This window comes from Tinamus guttatus, unplaced genomic scaffold (assembly GCF_059628265.1).
Source record: "Tinamus guttatus ecotype Peru unplaced genomic scaffold, ASM5962826v1 Tinamus_guttatus_pri_ptg000601l, whole genome shotgun sequence".
In the NCBI taxonomy this organism is placed as follows: domain Eukaryota; kingdom Metazoa; phylum Chordata; class Aves; order Tinamiformes; family Tinamidae; genus Tinamus; species Tinamus guttatus.
In genome coordinates, this window is record NW_028289135.1 from 5,068,686 (window position 1) to 5,089,577 (window position 20,892).

A 20,892-nucleotide genomic window follows, 5' to 3' on the forward strand; every position below is an offset into this window, starting at 1 on the left:
TCTTAAGCTTTACTGGCACTGTCCCCCTTGTCGAGCACTGTGATAGGGTATGAAGGTATTATAGTAAGGATAAGAAAGTCGTATGGGTCTCGAAACTCTTATCTCCCAGGCCTACCTGCCTGTCCTTACTCTAATTTTGGAGATAGCAGCTGAATTAGTTTGTGGTGTCAAATCTCTGGGCTTTCTTCCTCTACCACTTTCTTATATATTTATTCTGCGGAGTTGCTCATGGACTGTTTAAATAATGGATCAGAACTGACCTACCTACCTTTTTATTTTTTGATTTCTGCTGAACTGCGATACCTTGTGGCTCCCATCCCTCCCAAACCTAGATAACTGCGGCGTGCCCTGACAAGACCCGTGTGAGACAGGGAAATGCCACTTTCCCATGTTTGCAGGTGGTGAAACAAGGCAGACTAAGCAGCTTGCCCCAGGCAAGTGGAGAGACTGCTTCCTTCCAGGGAAGCACCAACAGGTTAATTTCCTGGAGAATTGTCCATTTGTTGTAGTGATGTAGTAGTGATGTATTAACAATGTTAACAACTTCTCAATATACAGTTCTGCTTATGGTTCTTAAAACAATAGACAAAGCAATTGCCATTCAAAACTTTGCCTATCTACTACTATCAAATACCACTTTCTTTCAGCTGTTAGCATTCAGCAGTTTTTTCTTGCCCACCACTCCTCCATCCAGTGTTCCTCTGCATAGTATATAACTTCAAAGTGAAAAATGGGATAAAATTTCTGTACATTATCCCTTTTTGACACTAAAAGATACAGATATCATAGCCCTCTAGTATCAGAAAGAGAATGGTTAAATTGAGGGCACTGCCAGGGTCAGTATAAATTCAAAGCATTTTTTTTTCAGTAAAAGTTTTCCACTGACAATTTGTTTTGTTATTTTATAGGTGTTCATTTGCATTTTCACTCTAGAAATTGAAATGAGCTGTTTAAAAAATATCAAAACTGTAGAATCATAGAATCCTTAAGATTGGAAGGGACATCTAGGGATCAATGAAAAATATTTTGTAGCACCATAGCAGTTCAATTTCTAGACCAAGAATTAGTCAAGCCTGTAAGAATTAAATACGTACATGTTCTCCAAGATGCAATGTCCCTAAAACAGGTGTATATATTTTTCATGCTGGGCTATTTTGTATATCTCCTGTAATCACAAATTTTGCCAGGTTGAATTCTACAGATTCGAACTGAAAACAGAAATGACACCCGCAGACGTTTGCAATGAGTAAGAGAGGTCCCGCTATGGACGTGGAGTGTTGGAGAGTAACTGGAACCTTGCCAGAGTGGATGGAGGGCTTACATAAAGCCTTAAGGGCTTTTACATTTAGCTTGTGGTATAATGTGGCCCTCCAGCCTGGACTTGACTTTTACATTCGCTGCCTCAGCCCCACTGCAATATCTGCAATATGGGTTTTTTTGGCAGAAACCAAACAAGAAGGCAGGAAGTCAGTTGAGCAGATGACACAGGAGGACAGTGGCAGAGGAATGAGAACATGTTTGTGCACTTAAATCTGCCTTTATTTTGGAAACATTTAATTTGGGGTTTAGATGAGAACATCAGAAGTGGTGAAACCGTCTGAGGGAAAGCAGCAGTCTGCCACCTAGCGCCAGTAACGTTGTTGGCACGGAGTGAGCTGCAAGCTTCAGTCAGGAGAAAGAACAGAGCGTGGTGATTCCCTACTAACGCGGGAAGGTCCTTTCGGGAACGTAAGAAGCCTTTATTCTTCAGGTTGAATCCAGATGTTTTCAGAACCTTGTTAATCCAATAGTACAAAATGCAAAGAGGTAGGAGAGTTTTGGATAAACATCTGAGCCATCGTCAGAACTGAATGAACCCAGGTGAAGACTGATCCTTGCCACCGAAACGCCCTGTTGTGTGGAGCAGAGCCAGCTCATTTCAAATCCCACTGACTGCTCCAGCTGACCAACGAACCCTTCGTTCATGGTGTATTCTTCAGCTCCCCTTAGGGCAGTGCACCCCCACGTATTTTGCAAAGCTCTATCACTGATTCGTTTTTAAGAGAAATGCCTGTTATTGTTTGATAGAATCTAGCCACTCAACCCAATATTAATTCTTTTGGCCAAAGTTTCCAGCATTTGCTACTTGGCCACCTTTGCCACCTTGGTGTTCTTGATCTAAGCACTGAGCTGCATAGATCTGCTGGGCACCTTTTAAAATAGCAGTGATGATAACCATCTACTTAAATCTTACAGGTGAAGCAAATGAATTCGACAAATAGCAAAGCAATTTTCTCAGAAAAAAAAATCTATGTAATAGAGGGAGGATGAATTCAAGGATTTAAGAAACAGACACAAATAAACTGGCGTAGAGAGTAAAGAGAGTAAATGTAAAGCGGAAGAAAGAGAGGCAGAAGCAGGATTAGGAGGAATGTGAACAGGAGGAAACGCTGGGTTTTCATACAGCTTTTTTTCAGGGTAACAAATGTTCGCTCAGCAGTGTACCTGGCAGATGGTTGCTTTACTACTAATTATTTGTAAAATCTGTTGAGGCAACATTTTCTGATGTGTTTTGTTTTTTGTTTTTGTTTTTCTAGTAGTGCTTTTTTTCTGCTTCAGAATAGATGAACTTTGAAAAACTTCAAAATAGATGAAATCACTGCAGGGTAATAAGGCTTCAGGTCAGAAAAAAAGACTTACAGAATGTGTACACTCCTTTTGCAAAAAAATCTCCTAATCACGACGGAGGAGAAGGCTCTTCTGATGTGTCAGGACTGAAGTTAAATAAACAGAATAGTTGTTCACTTTTCAAAGCAATTAAGACCTAGAGGTTGTCCATGACATTTTCTGAGCCAAACAAAACTATTTTTTCCGCTAATCTCATGAGTGCTGGCTCAGTTAGTGACTTGATTTTCACATGGACCTGCAATACCTCAAACAGGCATTTATTCTGGTACACATTAACATAAATGAAATCCAGATTATGTCCTCACTGCTCCAGTTCTCCCTCTTGTACCGATATTGAGCAGACCTCTAGCAGATCTCTACTGAGTACCAGGAAGTTTTGTTTTTCCCACAGGGAAACATATCACATTCTCGGCAGTATCTGTTATGCCCAGTATAAATGTAACCACTTTTCTTAATACAGAGGTAAAACACAGTACACGTCTTTTCTTTAGTACATCTTCATTAGTCTGACATTAGATATGAGTTAGTGAGCATCCATGTGCCATGTCAGATCCAAATAAAAGCCAGTAAATCCAAATCCATGTCAGAGCCAAATAAAAACCAATAATGTTTATCATTGTTGTTCAAGCCTACGTTTGTTGCATCCGTAGTGTTTTTTTAGTAACCCCTTCTCTAGGAGATTATGTTTGAAATTATTAATGATCTTATTTTAAGGGATAGATTTTTCCAAAATGAAGTAGGCAAGGGAGGTTAGTTTGTTTATTGCTTTGGGTGATCAGAGAGAGTCCTGGGACCTCCAACAAACTGCTTCATCTCTGCACTGCAGAGGTCACGGTTATGCTGGGCTTGCACTCTAGTTAGCAACCTCCCATCCGCGTCTGACCTCACTCCCACACCATTACCAAACATTTGGCTCCAAAAACAGCCATCTGTTCAATGCAGGCACAAGGGCAAGCTCTGAAAATGTCAGCAGATCAGAACCGCAACTCGAGGCCTCTGTGAGCCCACAAGCTAAAAATTCATGAGTGTGGATGAATTTATTTTTTTGCTCGCTTTTCTTCGTACAGGTCCTTAAACGCCAAGGTTACGATGCAGCTTGTGACATCTGGAGCCTAGGAATCCTCTTATATACCATGTTGGCGGGGTAAGTGGAGAAGTTTTCCTAGGGCAGCAGTCTGCACTTGCCATAGTTCAGCACTGCCTAAGGCCAGAACAGAGTCCGAGCCAGCGACACGGAGCTGTCTGACCACCTTTGAGAAATGTAGCCACTTGTGCGAGGCAACAAAAGAGATGCCAAGATCTAGAGATATAGGAAGTTTTTCAAAAAGTATCTTTGACGTTTTACAAGTAGCTTAGGTTCTTAATAGCCTTTATCCTGTAAGTTTTCCGTAAGACTTAGATTCCTAAAGGGCTCATTCACTTAAGCAATATGAAAGTTTTACACTAGGAGAGTAACAGAAGCCACGTATTAGAAGCCTCAAAATGTTCATCTTCTCCATAAGAGAAAATGTATCCATTTCCGTTGCTACATATATGTATTCTCTCCAGTTTCATTCTTCCTCTTCTGTTTTTGGTACTGAGGTACATTAATACCTTTAAAAGCTAAAAAAAAATAAAAAATCCAAACAGTGTTTTCAGATGGTATTTGAAGAGTATGCTGCAGAGAGGGTAGAAAGTGAATAGAGAGACCAGGGTGAACAGCGACAGGCAGCAGGAATTTGGGGGGGCTACCAAAAAGAGATAAACCTTCTGGTGTGTTGGCTAACACTAAATATTGGCACAAAAAGGCTCAAAGAAAGAGAGATTGAAATAAGCAGAGAATGATAAGAATAAGATGCTGGCCTGAATGGGAAACAGAGTGTGCAAACCCAATCCACAATTATGAGGTCCCTGAAAATGTTGAATTTCACTTATCTTGCTGGCTACAGGGAATGGTACCTGCACCGTTGTTGTAACTATGTACAGCTTGAAACTTCTCAGTGACCTCTCGCAGCTCTTAAATCTACTTCATGATCACTGAGCCATGGAAAAAAAACTTGGACTCTTTCCTAGATTTACAGAGAAAACAAGCACTTAGATCCTACCTTGCTGTTACTTATGTTTCTTGCCTCATGTATTATAGAAAAAGTGCCAGGAGTTTCTATCCCATGTATTTTGTTCCTGAGTGCAAGTGCGTTCAGCATTAGCTGAAATATAGTGTGACTCTCTGGAACAGTCTGCTGGTCTGTCAGGATTCCTGAAAAACTTGTTTCTGCTTGGCTAATGCCACGGATTTGCACTGAGATGCAACCGGAATAGGTAAAATAAAAACAACACATTGCCCAAAACCAGATCATTTGACTGATTGGGGTGTTTTTTTTTTTTTTTTTTTTTTTTTGGTTAAAAATGTGATTCTATAGAAGAAACCCAAGTATACTCAAGTACACTAGAATCTGAATTCCAAACTGTACAAGTAACTTAGGGGATATTAAATCTACCGACAGGTGCTCTTAACTTGTACCTCACTTTTTTCTACTCTTAGAAAAGAAAATAAGAATAAAGCAAATAAGCAACAGGTGCTTGTTTTTTGATTGCCATCACTGCATTTAGGGCATACTAAGGATAAGGAGGATATCCTTGTATCCTTCTTAGAGAGTGGCAGGGCAGCTGGCTTGGTGAGCAGTGAGAGCTCGGGATCAATCTCAGTCTCAAGAGTGCTGGTGCTTTAATTAGGACACGGTGCAGTACGTTAGGCAGAAGGATACCTAATCCAAACTAACACTAACCTCATGGCACGAGAAGACAGTGTCTGTAGTAGGAACTGACCATTGCCCACAGTGTCCTGTGCTTTATTCCCTGCAGCCTCTGTGAGCAGGGAGTGCAGGTAGGGGCAGACCGTGGTGTTTTAGCTAGCACTTTCTGTACATCCCTTTTGACAGTTATGGACTGGAATAATGCTCTTTCCCACTCTCATTTTGGGTTAACAAAAGGAAAAAAAAAAAAAAAGTTTGGAGGATTCTTTTCCTGTGCAGAAAAATTTAATACACGGGATCATTGCACTCTAGTTTGAATGAAAATGAAACAGCCATTTCCATGATCTGTTCTAAAATGAAATTCCTGTTGTTATCTGTTGTAGTTAACATCAGATGCTAGAAATTATATACCTGCAAATTACAGTATTTTTTGTTTTTTGTTGTTTTTGATAGGTTCACTCCTTTTGCAAATGGACCAGATGACACCCCAGAAGAGATTCTGGCCAGGATTGGCAGTGGCAAATATGCACTTACAGGGGGAAACTGGGATTCAGTATCTGATACTGCAAAGGTCAGCAGTCGCTTAGATATTTTTCTTATTCGCTTAAATGGGCTGGCAATTTGGTACACTCAAGAGATAGTGAGAAGCATTATTTCTGAGTGCCTTTTGAAATAAGAAGTTGCTTGTTTATGTTTAAACTGCTCTGCACAAAATATTCTAGCTTATTCATTAACCTAAGGCATAATATAGCACCATAAATTACGAATATTTTTAATATTAAAATAGTGCAGAACTTTTTGATTGAATTCAACTTTTAAGATAAGTGTAGGCTAATCAGTGCTTTAAACTCATGATCTGTTTTGAATCATGTTTTTCACGATGAAAAGATTGACCTCAAGGTTAATCACAAGCAGGAAACTCGTAAACTAGCACTTTTTGCTCATATACTGTCCGCAGCCCATACAGCCTGCCTGTCTCAAACTCCAGGAGAGGGATTCGGTGGGTGCTTCAAGCTGTGTCCACTGTCTCTCTGTGCCAGACAGGTGGATGGTCAGGAAGCTTCCTGTGATGGGCAAATTTCCAGTTGTCTGGTATTAATCAGAAACTTCGACAGGTTTTATACATCCCCACAAGAGATTTCAGTATAAATAACTGGTAGTTTCCTATGGAAGAACACTGACATATTCCATCACGAAACATTAGGGAGATGCAATAACCTAATCCTTGCTACCTACACATGTAAGCCTCATTATCAGACAGGTTTTTATCAAATGACCAGTTTTGAAATTAAGATGTACGAATGTGGTAGAGCTGATTTTACAGATTTTAGCCACCTATATATTAGATTTCAGTTTCAAGCTTGTCTTGTAAGAATGCTTTGCAGTCAGATGGCTCCAAATGGCATCCTTTTTAGCTAGAATTATTCACCCCTACTAAGTCACCAATAATTGTTAACACTCACTCAGTAGGCTGAATATTATTCTAAATTATCTTCTGACTAGATTGTCAGCCGGGAATTGAACATGACACTTGAAAATTTTGAAAATTGGGCTTTAAACTTATTAAATATAAAATGTATATAAAGCATCCCCCTCTCTATTGACAGGCACTGTCATAGGGACAGACAGGCATTGATGGCACTGTCATGGGGAAGATGTTACTAAAACCTAGATTGGTATTAATTATTTTTCCCTTTTACTGTTTCCTTCCTTTCAAACCAAGGATATTGTGTCTAAGATGCTTCACGTAGACCCTCATCAGCGCCTCACAGCCGTTCAAGTATTAAGACATCCATGGATAGTCAACAGGGAGTATCTGTCCCAAAATCAACTCAGCAGACAGGATGTTCACCTGGTCAAGGTACATGCTACACTCCTGAATCTTCTTGGAGAAAGAGCTGTGGTTTGTGTAAATATCCTGCAAAGAGAGAGAGGACTTGGGAATATTACTTGCCACATAGGTCAAATTTAATAGGGCAATGTACTAACAGCAAAATTTTTTGAACCATCATCTGCTCAACTTCAGCTGCACTGTAGTGAGCTGGTGGGACTCTGTGCCTGCAGCACTGCCTGCCACTCTGAGCCAGGGACACTCAGTTGTTGGCCAGTCTCTACATCGTTGTCATTTCATGAAAATTGTCCATTCACCCAGGGGACTGAACAGGAAAAGGGAGGGGGAAAAGCATCGAAAGAACTGACCCTTGGCCCAGCATTTTCTCTTTTTTATTTTGCAGGGTGCAATGGCAGCCACTTACTTTGCTTTAAACCGAACACCTCAGGCACCAAGGCTGGAGCCTGTATTGTCCTCCAATTTGGCTCAGCGGAGGGGCATGAAGAGACTTACCTCAACCAGGTTGTAGCAGTACCCTCAGAATGCCTCTTTGAAAACCCACAGAGTATTATTTGGAAAGTCCATCTTCACTCGGTTAGTAGAACCTTCTTGGACAACTTGCACATGAAATCACCAGAACAAGCAGAAGCCCAGCATAAGGCAAGGTTCTCCTTTACTCTATCATTCCTTTTACATTCCAGACAGGATCCTAAGTTCAACAGCCTCTCAAAGATGTGCCAATTTTGCCAGTAGCTCTATTTCCTTACTGAGAGAAAGTCAATTGAAGTAGGTGCACTCCATCTTTTCCACCCAGGAAAATACTGTTTTGGATTCTTTAAGATGTTCCATGGGAACATAATTTTCATTTTGTTTCTGAAGGAAAGCACTTTTTGCTCTGAAGAATGCAGTTGGGTTTGAATACTCAGCTGTTTCAGTGGTCCATATGAAGAAATGGCTCATGCCAGTCACCAGTAAACATTGACTCATCTGCTGCAAGTGGAGCTCCCCCCAGCAAGAGCGAAGGCTGCAAAGACACGTATGTAGTACGTGAAACACGTGCTATCCAACATGAAGATGGAAGAGTTGTCAATGGTGAAAACCCCTTCTCATTCCAAGAAATTTGGCACTTTCCAGCTGCCCCCTGCGGAAGAGAGTCAGCGGCACCCTAGGAGCACATGCCTTGAGCCCTGATTTACACAGAAGTTGGGCCTTCTGAGAGCAGAAAATTTCTGAGGAACATGGTCCTCTGAGGAGATAACTGGAACTTAAGAGGCCGTGGGAAAGCATTCACTCAAAACAGTATGAGTAGGAGCCTATGGATCAGGAGGGAAAGGTATCTGGTCTCGGCCACATCCTGCTAGCACACAGGAGGCCTAGGAAAGCTAGGCGAGAGAGCTGGGGAGCTGAAGAGCCAAGGAGACACTTGGGTGAGCCTCAGGACAGCAGGCAAAGACCCCTGTCAGTGTAGTAAGGAGCATCACTCACTTAGGGAGCGTGCACACGCTTGGAGGCCGCGCTGGGATTCCTGTTAACGGTGGCAGAAGGTCCTTCTTGTGTGGTTGATACCCTGGCGTGCCCGTGGGCCAAAGAGAGTCAGGCAAAATGGACCTTTTCTCATTCTGTGATTTCAGAGAAACCGGGCAAGGTTTGTGATGCTGGATGTTTTTTGTTTTTTGTTTTTTTTTTTCCACTCTTTTGCTCAACCATCTTGGCTTACGGTGGTCACAAACTGATCTGGATTATTTTTAGTGTTTTTGTTAATTTTTGTTTTCCAAGTTAATTTTGTCATGTCAAGTACTTTGTGGGAGCAGCTAATGTGCTGTTGGGGTGGTTTTTTTTTTTTCTGTTGTGAAAGAAAAAGAGAGAAATGTGAACATGGAACCTCATGTGCTTGGAGATTTTGATTTTTCTTGCTGGGCAGTTTGTGCGTCTGGGTGTTGAACTGGGCTCACCAGGTCATTGCCTCAGAGTGTCCAAGAGAAGAAGGAGCTGGCATTTGCTAGATAGCAACATGCTTTCTAAAACTATCTATGTTGTCATGTTGATCTTTATGCTTATTTGCTAGTCTATTTTTAAATTTAAATTTATTCTTAATAATTTAAGCCAATATTTAATGTTCAGGTTTATGTGCTGTGCACACAGGAATGCTGCAAAGCAGCTCTCCTTGAAGCCTTTCTCCTTTTTTAGAATAAACAATGCTGTGAAAATTCACGCAATGAATAAATTGGCTTGAATCCACGTGTGCAAACATGCACAGGCGTTTGTCCATGTTTCTATACACAGCAGCCCTTATTCTTTGCTCTGGCTAAGCTGTGCCCAGTAACAGCTTTTTGCTGCCTTTACACTTTTCCTCTTGTTAGAATTTAATTGAAGTCTTACGTATTTCTGCTATCCACACACACCGAGAGGCCAGTTCAGGTCTCTCCTCTCTGGATTTCTATCTTGGAGCAAAGCAAGATGGGCACAAAGATGCTAAGGTGAATCTGGAGGGTGGGCTGGATTTTTGGAAGTCCCAATGTATTTGTGATATTAAAAAAAAAATGTATTTTTAATGATGAGTGTAATTGTATTGTATATGGGTAGAGTGTTGTAAATAAGATGTACAGCTTCTATCTCTCCCTAGGATTTTCCAGCCATCTTTCTTTGCTTAATATGCTTTATGTTCATAGCAAATGGGAACAGCAGATCTATCAAAGTTAGATCCCTCTTGATATACCTGGTCTTAATTCTTTGATCATTTTTAAGATCTTAATGTTGTCGTAGGCCAAGCTTACAGGACGCTGCTCCTCCAGGACCTTAAGGAGTTTAAAGGTTTGAATCTGTTCCTAAGTTCACACTCTCTAACCCACCAGCTATTAACCATCCAAAGACTGGGCCAACTACAGTTGTTGCCTGTATGAGCGTAATGTTTTATACTCATTAATTGTTTTACTTCATAAACATATAAACGAGATACAGCGGGTTTTGCTTATCAAGATTTTCTTGCCAGGGCATCCAGAGGTAGGCACGTGTGTGTGTATGTGAATGTACAGGCGTATTTGGGCCTGTGCCGTCCCAGCCTGTGTGGAGGAGACACAGGGACGGTCGCTGCGTCACTGCGTCCTGCCCACCACAGCCCCAGCCCTGGAGGTGCTCCGGAGAGGGCACCCGGACCCACTTCGGTCCCAGTGAGCCCAGTTAAACCATTTCCACAGCCAGTCTTGCTGATCCAGCCCCCTTGGATCCAGCAAATCCAAGGGACGGTCGCTCCTGGCCATGGGGGAGGAATAAGCATTTGGCGCTCGTTATTTCAGGCTGCTGCAACTGCCACTAACCCCAGCACAGCTGGATCCGGAAGATGCATGGCCCCAATTACCTAATTACCACCACAGCTGCTTTTATACCAGCAGCTCCTTTCTGGACTCCTTGCTAAAGTACAGGCCAGCAGTGTTCTTAGCATTAGTCTCTCCAGGAGAAAACTTAACTGAAAAAAAAAAAAAAAAAAAAAGGCTTAGCCTCTCTATGTGCATAAATATTTTTAATCTTTAGGCAATTTTACTAGGGGTTATATTCCAACTCATGTAAATCCAAATCCACTTTGAATTAGTGGATCTTGCTGGCAAGTAGCCCACAAAGTGACCTAATGCCTGAGGCTATTAAAAAAATAACATAGTTAAATTTCTGGAGCGTCGGAGTGTGCAAAGCAGTGACCGCGGAGGGCCTGCTGAAGTGTGCCTGCCGCTGAGGCAGTCAGCTCAGCTGGGGAGCCGCTGCCAGGCGGTCACAGCCGCGACAGGGCAGCTCCACCTCGTCACGACAGGGCAGCTCCACCTCGTCACGACAGGGCAGCTCCACCTCGTCACCACAGGGCAGCTCCACCTCGTCAAGACAGGGCAGCTCCATCTCCTCATGACAGGCCAGCTCCGCACGTGGTGACAGGGCGGCTCCACCTCGTCACCACAGGGCAGCTCGGGCACATGGTGCCAGGGCAGCTCCGCACGTGGTGACAGGGCAGCTCCGCACGTGGTGACAGGGCAGCTCCGCATGTGGTGAAAGGGCAGCTCCACCTCGTCAAGACAGGGCAGCTCTGCACGTGGTGATAGGGCAGCTCCATCTCCTCACGACAGGGCAGCTCCGCACGTGGTGACAGGGCAGCTCCACCTTGTCACCACAGGGTAGCTCAGGCACATGGTGCCAGGGCAGCTCCACCTCCTCACAACAGAGCAGCTTGGGCACATGGTGCCAGTGCAGCTCTACACGTGGTGACGGCAGCCGTGGCAGCTCTGCTGGGGCGGCGCAGGCTGGGGGTGCTGGGCAGAGCTGCGGCCCTCGCTGCACGGCCACAGCTCCGGGGTGCCAGGGCTGCGGAGGCAGCGCACGGCACAGCCGGCCCCCACCCCAGTCCCTCGGGTTCTGGACTTGGTCAGAGCCTGCTGGGTTTTGGCTCTTTTAAAGAAAGCTTTAAGTGCAGCTAGAGGTTGTAAGGCCTGACTTCTACATCAAAAGGCAAGTGGCCCGCACAGGCACTTGAAATAATAAAGATAGGTATAAAGATTCCAATGTGTTCCTCCACAAAAATCTGCATCTGGCTAGATGGACTTGAGCCTGGTGCAGCCATTGCAGTGCATCTATGTCATGGATTGTGTCAGGGCTTGGGTCACTACCTAAACCACTCAGCCCCCAATTTTAAGTGCTACAAAGGTTTCTTATGCCTCTGATCCACAGCAGTCGTTTTCTCTCGACTTTAGTTGTCATTTGTGTCCTCGCACCTCCCTTCCGCCTCCTGGGCGACGCGGAGGCTCGTGCGTCACGAGTGTCCGGGGGTGGTGGAGGGCAGCGCTGCCCTTTTTGGTAGCAGCACTGGCTTAAACGCTGCTGTGGCTGCGGTTGGCCTTGTCTGCTTCCCTCTGCCATTTCTGACGTAGCCGGGAGCCGGGGCAATGCATAGTTTGATTTTTGTACCAAAGCAGGTTGCAAATGCCAGGTTTTGCAGACAAAGGGGGAAGGCAAGTCCAGGTTTCTGAAAATTTGCTGCGAGCTCATATAAACTCCCAGGAACCCGAAGCTGCAGGGCTGCAGATGCCAAGGAGAGTAATGGTGACTTGTGCTTAGTTTTGTCACCACTGAGTTTATAAAGAAGATAGAAAGAATCCTGGGTTTGTTTGACAGAGAAAGATCTTGTGTTTGTGGAGTGCTGCAACTTTCTAGCACTCTAGTTAGATGAAGACAGGCAAATCAAAGAAGATAATGGAAATCATCATAGCTCACAGGAAAATTATTTTCAGCCAGGCTATTAAAGCTGTATTTTAAGGTGTGTGCTGAAGCAAACAGTTGGAGGGAAAGTTCTCTTGCTGAATATCTGCAGAGTGTGCCTTTAAATAAGAGCCAAGCGAGCTCCAGAGTCACATGCCTGTGTCCTAAAAGATAGGCAAGCGGCAAAACTGGGCAGATCAGATCTGATATTCCTCAGATTTAAAAAAAAAAAAAAAAAGGAATAAAAAGAGAAAAAGCTTAGAATGGTTTTAATGAGGTGCTTTTGTATAAACAAATACAAATGTGCAAGTCCACTTTCTCTTCTTTTTGAGGTACACTTCAAAATCCTGCTCGAGCGAGGTCCCCCCTCCCGCTGTCTGAGCGCCCTCCCGAAACGCGGGGCTGCCCTGCGGCCTGGCGGCCCCCTGCTCCGGCCGCCCCAGCAGCCACGGAACCTCCTCTCCTGCTCTGCACGTCACAAAGACAAAGTAATTGACTGTGTAAACCCAGAAAATACAGGGAAGTTAAAATCAAGGTTCTCACCATATGCATAAGTAAAATTTCCAGTGTTTATGTGGATAGAAGCTTGTAGCAGCCAGAGATTTGTTATAGAGCAAATAAAGTCACGTTAGTGCTTAAAGACGAATATTAGCAGCTAGGGAAATCCATTCACGAGTTTTGTGAGCCCAGACCTTGCATTTCCATGTGCAAGTGCATGACAGCACATACAGGTCAGCTGGGTAACCAGTCCTCTGACCATGCATGTAAATAAATACAAGCTCGCACATGTAGATGTTTTGCAGGATGAGACGATAGTCTAAAATTCGAGAATTTGGCCCTTTATATCAGACTGTACTGTGTAAACCATGATGTTCTGTGTGGAGTTGTACCACCAATAATTCTTGCTTGGGTATGTATAGTTACAGATTTAATTTGTGCTGCATTAGGTCTTCTGAGTGGTTCTGATGGCCATAATTTGCCAAAATGTTGTAGCCTGAGTGGCAAGTGAGGCGAACACATGCCCTTTGTGATAAAACAGAAATTTGAAAGGAGAGGGTGATGACCCTTACACTTTCAAGTCAGGCAATGAAAAGCAGTTGCCGAAGATCAGTTCTGACTTGAGTCAAACCTTGCCTCCCTTGCTCTTGTCTCAGTACCTTATTCTGTATGCAGCCCCGAGGAAATTAGGGCAGCAGTTCAGAGCAGGGTCCCCTTTCCTGTAACAGCATCTGACTCTGGCCATTAGGTGATGATATGTGCAAGAGCTTTCCTTGAGTAGTATTTAATGAATTAGACAAAATCTGAACAATGATCTAGCACTTCGTTTACAGGCTCCATATTCATGTTTACAAGCAATGATTTCTGAGGCTCACGCTTTTTATGTTTCCTGTATGAAATGGGCAGCCGGTGTACAGATATTTATTATGTTTACCAGCATTTCTGAATAGATTTTTTTTATAGTACATGGTTTTACGAAGTGTAATATTTTTATAGCAGAATGATGATCTTTGGACTTTCTATATTGTTACATAGGACTGTTTGCACCCAAGCTCTTTGCTCCCTTTTTTTCTGTGCACTGTAGCCAGTGTTGCTGCTGCTACCGTGGCTGGCCCCAGCTGCTGGGCTGACGCTCTTGTGTCCCTGTGCCAGGCCGCCGGGAAGGGCCGCGATGCTGCGGGAGGGCTGCCCGCGCGCGCCGCATCCCGCCGGGAGCGCGGATGGCCCCGGAGGAGCAGCCTCGGCGCCCACCTCGGCCTGTACCCCGCCACTTTGGCTTGGCATGCCCATCCTCTCTTTATAAAGAAATAAAAAAGAAAAAAAAAAAAAAACAGGATCCTGCTCGTTTCTGCGTAATTCCTTTTCACCTCCCAGGCAGCGGCCCGTGTTTGGGTGGCGTGTGGCGGTCATGGTGAAACCACACAGTTAGCTTTGCAGATTAGACCTGACAGAGTTGTCTCTGTGCAGCCTGGATACTCACACCTCTGGTCTGGGAAGCAGCAAATAAGCCTTTAGCCCCTGATCTTTCAGTCAGCTTGCCAGAAGAATTTGGGGTTTCATTGACAGACAATTCAAAGCTTTCACACGACCTGGCTGTCATGGATTTCCCTTACTCCTTAAACATCTCCTACGGTATAGCTCTTCTGAAAAATCGTTGGCAGTGGGCAAGGAGCCTTTGTAGCTTTTGGTGCTTCTAGAACTTGCTGGTGACCGGAAAAGCAGGATCCCTCTCTCCTGCCCGGGGGTGTCTGTTCTGCCCGGTTGCCTGGTGTTGCTGCCCCTGCCCTCGGGTTGCTGCGATGCTGCCCCCCGGCACCGGTGCCAGCCCAAGGGCGTCGCGGCGGTGAGGAGCTCCCCACAGGGACACCATGGGACTGCAGGTGTGAAAGGACTGTGCATGACTCCAGCCCAAGCCAGTGTTACTGAGCAGAACTGGACCTCAGTTACGTTCCTCACAGGAGTTCTGCTCTGACCATAGCTGGTCTAGTGCCCCTGTTCTCCTGCCAGCTGCTCCTGGCCTCCTCCCTCTTCTGTCCTTCCTTTCCTCTCCCTGTCCCCAGCAGGAGAGATCCCTCCTGATCCTTTAGTCCTCGTGCTCAGGCACTTTGTGTCTCTCCCCATCCTTTCCCTGGCCACAGGGTTTACCAGTCTAATTCTTGCCCTCTCCTGCCAAGCTTTCCTCCCAGCCGTCCATCTGACGTTTTTTATAGTCTCACCTGCCAGGTATGCCAAGGCCTCCTGTGCACTTGTCTTTATAGGCCTAGTGGTTGAAAATGTGGCGTTTTTGTGGAAAATCCTAATGGCATACAAGAGGATCAGACTAGGAAGACCAAGGGCAAAAAAAAAGGCTGCTTCTTCCCTCCTCCCCTTCTAATTCCTCCTTTAACGTGACCACACAAGCCGAGCAGGGTCAGGTTTTGGCCTGTGTAACTCTGCAAAAGGCCCGGGTGGGAAGGCCAGCGGCACCCCAGGCTCCGGGCAGGAACGTGCGAGTCCCTCCCTCGAACCCCGGGGCAGGGACACAGGAGCTGTTGGGGCCCTTCCCTTCCTGGCAGCGGCACTGGAGCTATTCGTGGAAGAGGAGGGCTTCCCCCGTGAGCTGGAAGTGCTCCGTGCAAGACACGGCCCTGCCAGGAGGAAGCCGGCACCAGCAGCCGGCACCAGTCACTGCAGTTACCGGTAGGGAGCCGTGTTTTTCTTCTGAAGGGAGAAAAATGCATCTGCTAATCAAAAAAACAGCAGGGGGAGGGAAAAGGACAATCCTCCCATACCCCCCTCCTACCTTGTAATCCTGTTTTTCAGTTGGCATTCACTTCCCACTTGTGTCTGCCTCCCACCTCATCCCTCCCTCCAAACGCCTTTGCTGCCTGTTTCACCCCACTTTGAGTCTTGTCATGTGCCACGAGAACTGTCCTTTGAGCTCAGAAAGTCTCTGGGGTGTCTCTGAACCGCATCTTCTCCAAAGGGAGTGGAACTACTGGCTGAGGGCCTCAGGCCCTACAGCGAGGCCAGTATGGGTGGTAACAGTAACACCTTGTGTCTGACAATCACAGGAAGCCAAGATCGTGGATTAAAGCTGTGAAAAAGAATTGGAGACAAGGACTTTATGCTATGCCAAGGTGTTCAAGTTAATCATGGATTACTCGGCATCGCATTGACCCCCAACGTTGCCATGCTCCCACTTTCTGGAGGCGAACTGGAGGAAAAGGATCTCTTGCATATTCAGACACATGGACCGGAGAGCTACTCACCGTCTTCTCCATCTTCTGGCTGTTTTGTAAACAACCCAGGCTGGCCTTAGCTCAATTCCATTCTTCCCTGAGGAAATTAGTTTATAAAAAGGCCGGTGATTCATAGTCTGTGGTGACGCTGTGTGTTGTTTTGGCTTGGCTTGCTCCTGCCTAATTAATTCTTCCTGTGCTCCAGGTTCTGCAGTCACTGGTAAAAATAGCTCACATTTTCCCTCCTGTGGAAAGCAGAATCAGATTTTAATGACAGCCTCTTTACTAAAACATGTTAAAAAAGAGTCCATGATTGCCAGTGCATTTACCCAGACCTCTCAATTACCAGGTTATTGTCTGGTCTCTTCTCCCTATTATAAACTCCATTACAATCAGTGCCTTGATTTACTCACTTATTTCAGCCTGGTTGCTTCTCCAACCAGGTGGTCAGTGTGAAGGGAGGACTTGTCTTTAGCAGCCAGCATGGGTAAATGGGTGGATTTCATATATAAATCTCTACTGTTATCATCTGCAGTGATCCCAGCTTAGTGGGACACAGTGGCAAGGCCATTGCCTAATGCCAGGAACTGTGTTCCCTTGAAGTCAGAATCGCTGTATTGAACATGACTGCACTAAACACAAAAAACTTCTAGAGGTCTAAATTTATTTCACCCCTTGGGACTAAAATGGTCTAGCTTTTAGGAATGGCATCTGTTACAATGAAGCCTTACATATAAAGAATAGAATCGGCCTGTGTTTCACTTCAAAAAAGTGACAAGAGCGATTTGTCAGATTTTAAATACTTTCGAAAGTGTGGGGGGTTTCTGAGCTTTTTTTTTGACCTGCTCTCATTTCACCTTCCTGTTTGCTACCATCTGTTGAAGTCTGAACAAAGCTGCATGCCAATGACAGGGCCATGCTCTTTGTATCGGCTCTGAAGACTAATACACACGAGAGAAAGCTCTACCAAGGACAGAAAAATGTACATTTATGGGTAAGAATAAAGTGGTACATACATCTGAGATGTATACTTTGACCTGCAAAAAAAAAAAAAAAATCAGCTGAGCAAAGGTGAGGATTACTTATTATGTGATTCACATGCCAAGCTATCATTACTCTCCCAAACCAAAGAATAAGAGGAGCTTTCTGTGAAAGCCCGTGTCAGATTAGATACCCACTTGCAGATTAGACACACAACTTGCACTGTGCCCCGTTCTAGGAAGTCTCCAAGCGGCCCCATGTTCTTCTACCACCGCACAGTCCATTAGGAAAAATCCTGTGCTGGCATCTGAGCTAGGCTGGGTCATATTTTAGTGTGACTCCAACTCATGTGCAGACCATGGGGGCTAGAGCCCTGGTTGTGTCGACTCGGGTCAGGAAAACCTCCTTTTCTAAGACATGCAGTCACGTCTAAAAATTCAGTCTAAACAGGTTGGATTGCTCCCTCTGTCACAGAAGTGTTTTTCTAGATTATGCTTAAATTCACATGAGATGCCTGCCTGGGAGAGACGTGTTGCCATTAGCCACGTCCTATGCTTAAATCCCAGTGCTTCATCCTCCTTTTGGCAAATATCATTAGCTAGCGCTTGACACTCCCAAAAATTGATTTATAAGGACATGGCGAAACCTCATTGATGTAATTGGCTTCCAAAGAAATTTAGAATAAAAGATTAGTGGAGTATATGTCAAATGTGAGCAAATGCCGTCCAAAAAGCAAAAGTCACTCAGGCCTCAAATGCCATTTTTAAAATGCACTGATTAGTATTATTCAATATATTTAAAGGAGTCATTTCCTGCTGGAGCAGTGAAGCGAGGACGAAGTGAGAAGAGATGTTGGTTTTCTGCATTTCTATTAATGGATGAGCACTATCTGAGCAAGAGTATAGCGTGATAGTACTGGAAAGCATAATTAATTATGAAAGGAAGCAACTTTGATTAAAAACCTGCCATCATCTGTGGCGAAAGCGTCAATCAGATTCTTTTAAATGCACATCAGATTGAACACAGGGGAAACAGAAGCAGGGTGAGTTATTTTAAGCAAACGCCAAGCGAGGTTGAAAATAACATGGAGAAATCATGGTTGACAGAGCCTGGAACACATGAAAACTTTTTAAAAGTAGCAAATAAATACAGTGAAAAAAAAAAGCGATAGGAAGATTATTGATAATAACGTAGAAGAGATTTTGCTCTGTATTTTCAAGCAGGGTGATATATCACATGAAGATAATTACATCTTTTCCAGTCCATTAGTACCTAAAAAGGTGTTAAAAGTGTTACAACAATAAGGACACATACATACAATGCTAATTAAGCTGCCTACGGAGACTGATTATGCTGCTTTTTACTGAACGATGGGCAATGGAAAATTCCACAGGCCAGGTGTTAACCTTGCACCAATGCACCAAACGAGCGAGCCCAACCACCTTGGTACAGGGAGGCCAGTTATCCCCATTTCTATCCAGGCGAAACAACAGATAAAGGGTTCCACCGACAACACTAAAGGCAAGGAATATGGTTTTTAGGCAAAATGTATTTGTCAAATACGCCTCATTTCCTACCCTTCTGCCACAAGTTTGGTTGATAGCGGTAATTGCAGAGCTCTACTCTATTTTTGTTTGTTTGTTTCTCCAGATAATAAAGGGTGCTAACAGAATACATTAAATGCATTAAGAACTGGCTGACAGATCTAAAAAAGACCTTGTCACAGAGGGACCTGGCTACACTGATGTTTGCTAATGAGATTCCAATGGGATCATCTCAAAGTTTGACACTAATCAAAAATGTTCAGTGTTGATTTTTAGGTCACTGCTAATAAAATCTGAATATTACAGAAAATTTTTTTTAAAAAAAGGCTGTGGTTTACACCTGTGAAATGAGTTAAGTGTATGCAGAGAATAAGTGTGTGCAGAGAATAAGTCTGTTTGAAAGAATACCTGGGTTCTGAGTTCAGGTTCTTGTAAAAAGCAAGACAGGCCACAAAAAAAAACAGACAAATGTTTGGCTGCAAAAAACAGAAATGGAAATAAGACACTGATAGTAACGGTGCAGCTGATCACTCATTGCAGCAACCATCAACAGAAGGATGGAGTTTCCCACCCTCAGTGCCTTTCAGTGAGACACACCTGAGCTGACAAAATGTCAGCACAGGAGCAAGGGGTGGCTTCAGCAGCCTGCAGAAATCCAAACGCCAAGCAGTGCGAGTGTCCCGTTTGGCCTCAAACATGATGGCTGTAAAGGTACTCAGCATAGTAACCACCCTGCCATGAATAGTTAGAAATGAATAATATTTTAGGTTTCCAAAAGATTAATGTCGATAATCCAAAGATTATTTCTAAGGTCATTTGGTCACAAACAACTGGAATAGTCAGCTCCTGCTGGTTAAAGCTATGTCTTTATTGTGGTTCACACAGAGAACCTTTGTGGTGTTTGGCAAGGAGAAAATCGCTTCACGGTTTTGTGGCAACATTTAACGTATCTACAGAGCTAATTTAGAGCAACTTGGTTTACACCGTTCGTGTTGTGTGTCAAAACTTGCAGTAAGACTGAGTAGGTCCTGCTTTCACAAAAAGAAAGAAAACGTTTCCTGCGTAAACCCAACATAAGCAGCAGCAGCGCTAGCAGTAGCGGCGCAGCAGTGACCCGCGCGTGGGCTCGGTGCAGCGAGGTCTCGCAGGCCGGCTCGCGCACGCGGTGCGTGAGGGTCTCAGCGCAACAATCAAGGCACGTCTCTCCCAGGAACTGAAGCTGCAGCACCAACCTCCTAATATTAACTCTCATTACAAAGGTCAATCCACCGCCAAAAGCGGCCTCGGGTTTCTGCGGGCGACGCTACTTCAAAGTCCCCCGGTGAGGAAAGGACCCCTGTCATGGTGTGTGGGGGCTCCTGCAGCCGCCCAGCTCACGTCCAGCTGGTGCACCAGTATGTGTGGCTGTTTCCTCGAAACTACACATGGTTCAACTCGTCCTTTTGTTCCTCCTAGATCTTGTATAAATCTAAACGGCTCCGTGTTGATTCATGCATGGCCTTGTAGAAGTCCACCAGGACCTAGGGTTTATTTCACTTTGATCCCAGCAGCTTTGGAGAGGACTTTGGTATGTTTACCCTCCCGTTATTCATCATGTATGCTCACGGTTTGTTTTTCCACTGTAGTCAATTGAAATTTCCCCTCTTTTTTTTTTGGCAGCCTGTTTCAGAAATAGGCCAAAGGTGGTGGCAGGCTCCCTCTCCGGGTGCCCTTTGCTGGCGGTGGCACTGAGGACCTTGGGCTTCCTCCCGTGAGCTCATGGTGCAATGAGGCCGGGGAGCCATCTCAGGCCATCGAGCCCGAAACAGACCCCACATCAGGCAGGTTTAACCCCCGGCGCGTACCGTAACCAAGCCAAAGTTAGCCCTAGCAGCATCGCGCCTTCCCGGCTCCAGGAGGCTGCTCTGCGCTTGCTTACATCAAGCCTGACTGTGTTTGGGTTTGGATTTTCCAGCCTCAGTCGTTCAGCTCTCTGGGATTTAACCGGGGAAGGGCTGGAAGCAGGGAGGGCACTTTTCCCCCCAGAACGATGTATCCTCCCCATCCCACTACCCTCCGGCCTCACGTGCGGTGCCTGGCGTGAGGGAGCCGGGGCTGGCAAAGCAGCTCAGTCAAACACTGCAAGCAAGGCCATTACTTGTGAGACACGCTGGGAACCTATATTTTTATCATGTTCTGTGGAATCT

At 44.8% G+C, this 20,892-nt stretch overlaps 1 protein-coding gene across 2 annotated transcripts in view; it reads left to right on the forward strand.

Annotated features, from left to right (window-relative positions):
• Positions 1-7,986, forward strand: part of RPS6KA2 (ribosomal protein S6 kinase A2) — a 259,837-nt gene extending 251,851 nt beyond the window's left edge. For both annotated transcript variants that reach the window (XM_088534829.1, XM_088534830.1), the window contains 4 exons: positions 3,735-3,811; positions 5,853-5,970; positions 7,123-7,260; positions 7,634-7,986. In XM_088534829.1, coding sequence (XP_088390955.1) covers positions 3,735-3,811; positions 5,853-5,970; positions 7,123-7,260; positions 7,634-7,759 — 459 coding nt within the window. In that variant the 3' untranslated portion in view covers positions 7,760-7,986. The remainder of the gene's footprint in view (positions 1-3,734; positions 3,812-5,852; positions 5,971-7,122; positions 7,261-7,633) is intronic.
• The last annotated feature ends 12,906 nt before the right edge of the window (positions 7,987-20,892 follow it).